Source organism: Talpa europaea (genome assembly GCF_964194135.1).
Source record: "Talpa europaea genome assembly, chromosome: 2".
In the NCBI taxonomy this organism is placed as follows: Eukaryota; Metazoa; Chordata; class Mammalia; order Eulipotyphla; family Talpidae; genus Talpa; species Talpa europaea.
The window spans coordinates 142257615-142269069 of NC_140068.1; the positions used below are offsets into that span (position 1 = coordinate 142257615).

General features: G+C 45.1%; 1 protein-coding gene across 1 annotated transcript; it reads right to left on the bottom strand.

The window, feature by feature from the left end:
* LOC311188413 (E3 ubiquitin-protein ligase TRIM38-like) lies at positions 1-11144 on the bottom strand (the record flags this gene model as incomplete). Its single annotated transcript, XM_084259513.1, is given in 6 exon segments — positions 1-155; positions 158-526; positions 4199-4311; positions 4399-4421; positions 5461-5670; positions 10734-11144. Coding segments are annotated over 6 exon segments (1281 nt in total).
* Positions 11145-11455: the final 311 nt, after the last annotated feature.

An 11455-nucleotide genomic window follows, 5' to 3' on the forward strand; every position in this document is an offset into this window, starting at 1 on the left:
TTAAATTGACTCCAGGGGTAGAGGGAGGAACAAAGGAGAAGAATGATTAACCTGGAAATAAGGCCGAAGAGGATCAGAGAAGGAGGCCCTTGGAAAGGTGAAGATGTGGGAGCCAGTGCTCATGCTGTAAAAGGACACAAGTCCAGCCTCACAGCCAGAAAAACTCCCACCAGCAGGGGCCGCTCCCTCATGGCAAGGGAAGTTGGGGGGAAGGTAAGGGCCATGTAGCCATTCTTCTGGCAATGTCTGATGGCCCAGAAGCCAGACTGAGGCTCTGGGGTCATGTCCTTTTTCCTCCGCACATTTTCCAGACAAACTCCTAAGTCCCACCCAGATCCAGCTCCCACATCCACTTCAAAGTAATGTCTTCCTGAGGTGAAGCCCTCACAGCCCAGGACACAGGGTAAGAAACAGAATCTTGTAGAACTGAAATACTTCTCCTGGCTGCCTCCACGGGTCACATATCTCCGATCCTCAGACAGGATTAGTTCACAATGAGCTGTGTCTGGGTCCAGAGTCACGTTGACCGATAAGAGAGAAAGACACATTTTATATGATGAGAAGACAGTGCACTTCAAGTATAACCTTCCTGGATTCAGGTGCTGCCTACCTCTTGTAGCTCTGTGAGTCTATTTCTGAGACTCTGCATATAGTAGGAAATCATCACACCTGCCACAGTAATGGTGGGGTGGATTGAAGGAGCTCAGCACCCTACTGATTGGAGAAATTCCTGGCATTTGGTCAGTAAGCTATAAGTGGAAGTAATATCCTCTCCATCACTGTCACCATCACCAACTCAGTGCCTCAGAGAAGGCAAGGGACTGACTAACCAGAGTGGTTACTGTTCTCTTGACATCCCTTATCCCCCATGTAGGACCACCAAGAATCACGAAATATTGAAGCAAAAAAGAAGCTTATCCCCTTTTTTTAGTGATAAACTTTCACACTGGTTATCAGAAAGCAAATTAATATAGGTCCTACCATATTATGTTATTGAAATAGTTACCTCAGATCCCAGCATTCTATTCAGCCCTCAGAGCACCTGTCCATCCCATGAATTTAGGTGTGAAGTCTGCAGATGATAGTTCATATTGTCCCAGGGATGAGTAAAAAATGAAACAATTTATGCTGGAATAATGTATATCAAACGATCTGACTAGCATAAGTAAATTAAAAAAAATAATTATCTTTTAAGCGTGATGCTGGCCAGGAGTATAATTTGTTTGTTTTTAAAGTTTTGTTTATTTATGCATATAAGAACTGGGCATAGGCCAGAGGTGTAGGGGGTGAGAAGACTCACCAGAGAAAGAGTGGGGAACAGAACCGGCAGACTGACTGAAATACACTGCTGAGGGGAGCAGCGGGTGAGTCAGGAGAGGTCTGCCATGCCATGTGGGTAGCTTCCTGGCTAGGGATTAAACTCCTGCTGCAGTCACTGCAGACAGCTTCATAGGTTGCTTCTTAACCCCTTGCTCCACCAGGGAGGCCACAGGAGTATAATTTCTTAAGTGTGACTCTGGCCAGGAGTGTAATTACAAAGCAACAATGATAACAGGATGTTGTAGCAAGAAGTGAAACTACAATATATTCCTGAGTTAAACATGATCAGCTGCACCAAGGCTGAGAACTGAAGGTTGACCCTGAGGACCCAATGATCATCCTCCCGCCCTTCTGATTGTGTTGGCTTCAGTCAACGGGAAGCACTGGGGAAGCCCAGGGAGCAGACAGAAGCAGAACTAGGAGTCATCAGGACCCAAGTCCTTCTATATTGCCTGCGATGGCAGGTCTCCATCATCTATGCCTGTTCACAGGAACCCGTCCTCACAGCTCCCTGCCCTGCCACACAGGCCCCGAGTGGCCATGGCCCTACCACCTCCTAGTCCTGGGTGCTTCCCTATTTATCACTCCTGTTGTCACCATTGGAATGAACCCCTCATGCAACTCTTCTAGAAGTGAGGTTTTCTTTTTTTTTTAAGGATTTATTTATTTATTTACACAAGCACTGGGTACAGTCAGTAGCGCAGAAGGGTGAGAGAATTCACCAGAGCCAGAGTAGAGAACTTAACAGGCAGAGTGACCAAATACACTGAGGATGGGAGCAGCGGGCACTGCAGGAGAGGTCTGTCATGCCATGTGGGACCCTCGCTGGTGGCCGGGGATTGAACTGGTGCTGCAGAGGCTGTGGGCAGCTTCGCAGCCCAGTGCTCAACTGCTGTGCCACCAGGGAGGCCCTAGAAGTGAGGATTTCAATTCATGTTACATGAACAATCCAAAATAGCCATAGTGCACAGATCAAAATGCAAAGTAAATTATACTGAAAGGGGAAAGATCCGCTGGACTTTTATAACTACCTGTTGTTTATAGTGAAACTGTAACTTGAGACCTGAAAGGTAGATTATATAGTTATATAGCTGTTACATTTATCAAATAGTGTTAAGTGAAAGTATTATGAAGGGAGAAAAGAGATACCTAATCAATTAATATACATTTCACTAGGAAAAATTCAAAATTCCAAACATGCGTGCACTATATAATCTCAAAATAAACCATAAGCAAGGCAAAAGGGAAAACTCTACAATCATCCTAAAACATATCAACCTTCTTCCTTCCATAACTGACAGATGAGGCTGGCCAAAATGGTCACTAAAGTGGGGAAGACTGGGATTTTCAAACAGACTGATTTATTTTTATTTATTTTTTTTTTATTTCCTAATTTTTTATTTATACAAGAGCTGGGGTACAATCCAGAGATGCGGGTGGTGAGAGGATTCACCAGAGACAGAGCGGTGAACAGAACAGGCAGACTGACTAAAATACACTGCTGAGCGGAGCAGCGGGCGAGACAGGAGAGGTCTGCCTCCCCATGTGGGAATCTAACTGGCCTGCGGGAATCCATCCGGTGCTGCGGAGGCTGCGGTCAGCTTCACAACACTGCGCTCAACACGCTGTGCCACTGGAGAGGCCCTCAAACAGGCCAATTTAATTGACAAGTAAAAATACCAGTGATTAATAAGTAGAGAAAATGCAGTTTACATCACATTTTCTACATGGACTATGTAGTCATGAATAAGACTAGTCACAATGAAAGAATGAACATATGTCTGTAGATCTGTATGACACACACCCGTTATTTGAACACAATTCAGTGTAATACAATAATAAAAACACCAATAAAAATGCTAAGATTACACAATCAAAATGCTTATAAATGATAATGGGCAGATATGGGAAAATTCCTGCAGAAGCAACCTAAATAGAAAATAGATGACTCCTGGGCCTCCCTCGGGGCACAAGGGGTTAAGCACAGCACTGTGAAGCTATCCTCAGCCTCTGCAGCACAAGTTCAATCCATGGCTGGCCAGGGAGCCAACCTACATGGCACTTCACCTCTCCTATCTCGCCCACTGTTCCCTTAGCAGTGTATTCCAGTCAGTCTGCCTGTTCTGTTCCCCACTCTGTCTCAGGTGAATCCTTCCACCACCACCCCAACACCTCAGGCCTGTGCCCCAGCTCTAGTATGCGTTAATAAATAAATCTTTAAAGAAATAAAATGGTGGGATAAAATACATGCTTAAAATAGCAATACACCAGTGCAATCAATTCAGGTTTGGCCTCTGTCAGGTTCATTCTGATTTTACAGCCTAAAGAATTTTTTAATAATATTTAGCTTATTATCTAATTGTGGACATATGGAAAATGACAAATACTAAGTAAGAACTAAAGGATTGAAAGCTCAGGATTGGAATTGGTCATACTGGCTTTCATTAGGATTCTAACATTTAGAGTCAAGGCTTTAAATCATTTTCATCACAGTCTAGAATACTGATCTATCTTTCTTACATTGCTGAGAGTTTAATGAAATGTTAATAAATGTTCAGTTGTAGACATATTCTAAGCACTGCACACATTGATGCTGTTAAATGTCATGATAAGTGAGGGAAGTGAAATTTTCTATATTGTTATTTCAATGGGGAGAATGAGCAGGTGATTAGTCTGGGAGAAAAGGAATTGGAAGAGCCTGAAGAGTTAACAGGGAAGCTACATCTCTGTCTACCCACAAGGTAGAGAGTTCCAGCCCTACTGAGAACAGCTAAACAGCCTCTCTGTCTCTGAGTCTATCCAGGGACAGCTGCTGAGTTAGTTGCCACCAAAGGGACATTCTATGTAAAGCATGAAGGGAACTGTTGACTTCACACACCTTGGAAGTGCCTTAACATTTTCTTCACATCAAAGTAAAGCTCAGGAACATGGCACACAGTTTGAGGATCCAAACAGAAGGTCTCTGGCAATTTCAGCTTCACATCTGAATACCTATAAGAAACAGGGGACATTCCATTCAGCTCTGGGTAGTCACACAACTGCCCACATCCTCACACTCCCACATTCATACAGACTCACCTGTTTAATGTGTCTTTCACATCCTAGAGTAAAAACAAAGACAAATGTGAGTGTGGGGAAATCAGAATTTCTTGTCACTGGAAACATAGGGCTACTTGCTATGAACACTCCACCCCAGGAAGTAGAGTGACAAAGCCTGACACATCCACACATACCCAGGTAGAAAGACTCCTATCCCAGTCCCCTAGGATAGTCACTTCCAGTGTGTGTGAATGTGTGATCACACTTGCTCAGGGTTGTGGGGAGTCATGCAGTCTGCATTGACATTAGCCTGTGACCTTAGGGAAGTGGCCAGATGCAAGATTGTATTACCTTCTTCTATTAGTGATCCAGTTTCCTTCTAAGAAACCCATATTACCTTTGTCACCTATGACAAAGGTCCTCAGTGGGAATCCATGCCCAGACCCTGGCTCTGGGACACTGAGGCAGAGGCAGCAGGCGACACCTGCTGAGAGCGCTGTCATGCTACATCCTCACCCTCACAGTGCAACCACCAGTCTTGCAATAGCAACTGGAGTCCAGGCATTTATGTTTACCGGCTGGAAGCTTCAGGCAGCTGAAATGAGGTTCCCTAAGAACCCATGGCCCAAGATAAGTGATTCAGGAGGTTATCATTCATTTAGGCTTCCCCACTCTATACCACCAGTCATTTTCAAGAGATGGTGAGAAGGTTCCATGAACAACTGACAAGTGTGAATAAATGGGATGAAGGTTATTTTGTGGTTCCATATGGCCAAAAAACCTACATTCGAACCAGAGAAGCAGGTTTCTGATTCACATACTGCCACTGCACAGTCCACCAGCTGACATTGATATGGATCTTCTCTTTGGTTCCCAAAGGGGAGGTTTATAATAAAAAGGGAGAGAAGATTAAAGGACACTTGCATAGACAGAAATGGGCAAAAGAGCTGCTGCTGTTATAGTCTTAAACATTTATTACTTTAAATATTGAATGAGGCAGCGAGGACTCGACAAACTTCACAGTCTTCCTCCACACTCTCCTCTGAATAGATTAGAAACAAGCACATTCTTTCTTTCCTCCAAGTTCACAGCCTCCCTCACCTGCAATAAATTCTGGGCTAGTTCCAGGAGGAGGCGCTCCAGTTCACGGCTCTGATAGTCCAGACTGGCTTTTCTGTAGTACCATCTCCCCAGCAGCTTCTCTTCCTCTTTCTTCAGTCTCCATAGATAAGCCCTCTCCTCCTCATCGAGGAAGTTATGGACATTCCTAAACTCAGACTGGATTTCTTGTCTCCGAAGCGCTATATTTTCCTAGAATCAAGAAAGTAGGCAGAAAAGGGGGAAACAAACCAAACATACCTCTATGGTGAGTCGGTAAACACAGGTGGGCCTGGGACATAGTGCAAATCTGCTCACCCCTAGGAGGAAAGCAAACTGTGACACGTGCCCAACTGGACTATCTTGAAGATTCATGCTGAGGGACATGAGCCAAAGCACAAAAGAGAAAGACCCTATGAGACTTCTCATACGTGGGCCCTCGTCAAATTGAGAAACAAGAAGTAGAATGGCGGCCCCCAAGCTGGAAGGAGGGAGCAATGGAGTTATTGTTCATGGACATAGAGTTTCCATTTCTAATGCTGAAATAGTTCTGAAGACGGAGATGCATGTCATGCCACTGGACTGTATTAAATGCATTTCATGCCACTGGACTGTACACTTAGAAAACTAAATGCATTTCATGCCACTGGACTGTACACTTAGAAATGACCTAAAGGCTGGCACTCTCATATGGAAGGTGATCACAAGCTGCAGCCACCTGGTCCATTTCCTTCGCCAGCCACGTTGCGGAAGAAGAAGGTCCCAGAATGCTAAACAGGAGAATAATGGAATTTGGCCAACAGCAAGTAACTTATCATTTAGGAAGATAAAACCAAGCACTGTGGGAAAGCACCACCCTATCTATATGTTCTGGGAATTTCTTGAACTAAATGCTGATAGTGAATATAACCAATACTGAATTTAAGTCATCAGGCTCATAGGAGAGTCTATAATACTCAATAGGGGAGGCCTGAAGAGCTACCAGACGTATTATTGCACTTACCAGGATTCATATTTCATCTTTATGTGTAACACTTAACAGTTTTCATTTGTGATATACGGAATTGCAATTTGCGTTGGTGCTTTCTCAATTCCAACAGTGTTTTAGTGACTGTGGTATTGTGGTAGGTGGAGTATTGAGTAGGATGAAGTGGAACTTTTTTTTTAAGATTTTATTTATTTATGCATACAAGAACTGGGGTGTAGGCCAGAGGTGCAGAGGTGAGAGGATTCATCAGAGACAGAGTGGGGAGCAGAACAGGCAGATTGAAATACAGTGCTGAGGGGAGCAGCCGGCGAGGCGAGAGAGGTCTGCTGGGCCCTGTGGGTCATCTCCCTGGCCAGTATTCGAACTCATGCTGCAGTGGCTACCAATAGCTTCATTGTCTCAGACTTAATCCCCTTGAGCCAGCAGGGAGGCCCTGAGGTAGATCTTTTTGTAGGAGACATGGGACAGCTGGACTCTGTCATTGACATGGTTTGTAGCAATAGAAGTTCTCCCTATGACCTATTTTCCAGAAATGAGGAGACAGGCAGTTGTAACACCTACACTGTCATTTTCAAATAAGGTCCTCCAACTTCCAAGGATCTCAAAATAGGATGGACGAGTCAAGTTTCACATCCACTCACAAAGAAGCAGGGTCAAGGTGGTAAGAGACTAAAAGAGGCAAAATGGCTCACACATCTGGGGAATTTGGTTACTAAATGATGGATTACATCCATATCCATAAAAGAATGTGCCTCTGATCCTGCAGGGGCTGGTCAGCCACGGACACTGTCTTAGAGACCCACAGTCTGCAGTGCAAGAGTGTGTAAGTTCTTGGAGAGCTCTATCCTCATCACAACCTCACAAGCTTGAGTTATGGGAAGGTCTTCTGCACTGGTCCTGTTATTTGTATTCCCTTAGGGTGGTATTGCAACCAGGAAGGTACAGGATCTGACCCTGAACTCTGGTAAATGTGCACAGGTGAGTTCACGATCTTCAGACAGGAGGTAATTTCAGTTATTGAAAATGTGAAGCCCATTGAAGATAAGGGGCACAACAGGTTTGTTTCTCCCAACTGAGGTGATGGGATGCCTAGCACTTTGCTCCTGCAAGGCTGAAAAAAGTAGAGGAAAAATCGCCTAGATTAGACAACGGAGTAATTTTTAAAAAACTGGCATATTCTTTGGGTTCAGCAGTTTGTACTGGTTTAATGAGAATAAACTATCAATGAGTATTTTGCCCAGTCATAGTCTATACTTGAATTCAGGATGAAAAATAGTTTGTGATCATTAAACTCAAATTCTTACCTCCCATTCAGTTATTTGCTCTGTCGTGAACAACTTTGCACTCTTACAGAGTTTTTGCATTCCCTTCAATTTTGTTACAATGTCTTGGAGCTTTTCCTGCAGGAAAAATTGGGTGAGATCTGGCTAATCCATTTCAAAATCTTCATTTGGTACTTATAGGAAATCGCAGCCTCCAGGCCATACAATGACATTGATTATATTTTTGATACTTACACTGTGACAGGACGCAAGAAGAGGGAAGTAGCATAAATCATTCCTAGGCATCCCATAGCAGTTGCTAAGATTGTAACATCTTTCTATGCTGTAGAAGTGGAGGCTTAGGAAGGGAACAGTAATCTGCCCAAGGGGCCATCACTGGAAGGTGGCAGAGATGCAATTCCCAGCTCATTGAGGATCTAAGGATTGGACTACATCTACCACTACAGTGAGCCAGGAAATTGCTGCACATCATATAAGGTTAAAATCATCTAAAAGCAAATTTTATAAAATAATGTGCTGGACTAGTCATAGATAATACACAATATTTGATACACTGGGAACTTTTCACATGTTACACAGAGTCAGGAGAGAGCCCAGGAAGGCAGCTGAAGTTACAGAACCAGGTCATGAGGGGGAGCCCCGCTATCACCTGAAGAACAGTGTCATGACATCAATTCATAGTGATTCCTGTCCACATCGAGCTGTAGGGTTTATTGAAAAATTTCTCTCACTTTCTTTTTTCTTTTACTAAAGATTTATTTTTTATTTATTCATGCATACAAGAACTGGAGTGTAAGTCAGAAGTGTGGGGGATGAGAGGATTCAACAGAGACCGAGTGGGGAGCATAACAGGCAGACTGACTGAAAGAAACTGCTGAGGGGAGCAGTGTGCATGACAGGAAGGGTCTGCTGAGCTATGTGGGTACGTCCCTGGCCCGGGATCGAACTCATGCTGCAGTGGCTAGGATAGTTTGATAGCACTGAGACATGAACCTCTGTGCCACCAGGTAGGCGCCCTTTTCTCATATTTTCAAGGGAAGGAATCTGAAGCTTACAAAACTGCTCATTGTCGTCCACAGTAAAGGAATTGCCTCCTGCCCTCCGCAGACTCACAAATATACTCAAAACATCACATGCTCTCAAGATAGTGCTCAGGAACTAGTTACCAAAAGACTGATATGCTTTTTTTTTTTTTAAGATTTATTTACTTATTTATACAAACACTGGGTACAGGCAGAAGGGCGGAAGGTGAGAGAATTCACCAGAGCCAGAGCGGGGAACAGAACAGGCAGACTGACGAAGTACACTGCTGAGGGAGCAGTGGGTGTGGCAGGAGAGGTCTGCAGGCCATGTGGGACCCTGCCCAGTGGCCAGTGATCGAACCTGCGCTGCAGAGGCTGTGGGCAGCTTCATAGCCCAGCGTTCAACCGCTGCGCCACCAGGGGAGCTCCTTGTTTGCTTTTGTTATGAGCACAGTGCAATTCTCAACTCTACCTAGCGAATGTCCTTACAGCTTATGACAACCTCCTGGTGCGTGTGTCGGGTGGGCTGGGGTAAATTTTTCTCCATTTACAGATGGAGAAACCAAGTCATGATCAAGAACTGAGTTGCTCACAGTTGCCCATCTAGGAAGAGGCTGACCTAGTATTTCACCTCAGCAGTCTGACTCTTGAGGCTACGCCCATCACCTTGTGGTGCTCCTATTTGATGACATGGTGGGAAGCAATGAGACCTGCCCCATTACAGCCCTAACTGCTCATGGGGTTACAGGGGGAGGTGAGTGTGCTGAGTGGTGGTCAGGACTGACATGACCTGACACAGGATCCAGAACCTTCACACAAGACACAGGCACCTCAAGGATGAGGGAACTCACAGCTCCACACTGGGGGTGTTACTTCAAATGTCAAAGGGGCAAAGAGGAAGGAATCCCACTTCTTCATTCCTCCACAGCAAAGGGACCCTTATGCTAAAAGCTATTGTGTCAAAAACATAGGAAATGATTGAAACGTCTCTCAAGGCTTCATCCCTCGCACCAAGTATTTTTAAACCCTAACTCCCCTTCCTAGTTTATGCTCATACCTGTTGCCATTTCCAATCCTTAGATTTGTCCTTGTTTATTTTGTCCACGCAGAATGTGCTTTTACATGTCAACCTGATCTTTCCCTCCACAAATAAATCCCTAGTGTCCAGGCCACTCTGGGCAGGGGTATGGATTCCGAGTGATACCAAGGTTCCTTCCTGACATCCTTTCCCATGCCCGCAATGGCCTTTCCCTCACGCACCTCCTGCCTGCCTCATCGAAGAGTCAGGCAAGCTCTCGTGACAAGTGAACCACCTGATCTGGCTCCTGTCTCTTACCCACACTCTGCCCATGGTGATATTTTGTGTGTCCTTCAGGACTCACTTCTGGGCAGTCTCCCCCTCACACATTCATTCCTGCCCCTAGTGCCCCCCTCACCACCCACACCGAGGGACGTCAGGCGTCCTGAGTTCCTTTTCTTACTCCTTGTGGACTCTGGGATATCAAGAAGGTGTTAGTTCTGACCTCTGGGATTTCAGATGCTGTCCTGTGCTCTTGCACGCTGTGGTGTCTCCAATTATTATTTGAGGTGAGGCCATGAATGACGCAGGTGTGACAAAGAGCACAATCTATTAAGTTCATTATAGGAAGTTCTTACAGGAAAGGTTCTGCCCAACCTTAAAATTTGGCATACAAAATGAGGACCTGATTCACCCGGATCATAATAAACTATTATTCAGAAAATAACATGATAGAAACATTTCAGTGTCACGATCTTGGTGTTCAGACTAATTTCAATAAAAATGTGTAACCTAGGCCTCCCCTGGTGATACAGAATTTGAGCGCTGGGCTGCAAAGCTGCCCGCAGCCTCTGCAGTGCCGGTTCATTCCCCAGCTGCTGGCGAGGGTCCCACAAAAAAATAAATAAAAAAAAATGTGCAACGTAAGAGGAAGAACTTGCTGAAAGGTATGGCCACTCACTCACCTTGTAGCCTGGATACACGTCCTCCGCTAGAGCCGTGCAGTGTCCTCTGTGCTGGGGGGAGCGCTCACAGAGCAAGCAGATGAGCTGCCCATCATCCTCACAGAATAGGTGGAGCTGCTCCCCGTGTTCCTCACACAGCCTCTCATGCTCTAGCTCCGTGACGCTTTCAATGAGGTTTTCAAGGTGCTTGTTGGGTCGGACACTCTCCCTTTGAAGTGATGTTTTACAGAGGGGACAGCGAGCCTGCCAAATAAAAGATGTCACAAGATTTTGCTGCCCAGTGATATTGTCTATGCACTGGCGGCAGAAGCTGTGCCCACAGTTGACGCTCACGGGCTCCTTCATCAGCTGCTGGGAGATGGAGCACGTGGCTTCCTCCCTCATCTTCCTGTTGGCTGGTGATGAGGTCATGGCTCTTCCTCAAAGTTCTACTAAGTATCTATAGGCAGAGGTGAATCAGCCACGATTTTCCTAAAGTCTCACCCGAGCCTCTGAGCCCGCACAGGTCTTGAAGTCTTCTCCTTGGAGATATAATGGATTATAATTTGAAAGATGACTCGCTTGTCCCTGTGTGGTAGAATAGGGTAATCCCTGCCATGTTTGCCCCATTCAATTGATCTTGATTAAAATTCAATAAGCCTTAAGCTCAGTTTTACAGTCCCACCAGTCATAATTCAATGCTTAATATCTGCCAATGGCTCCCCATAGCCAGGCACAGAACA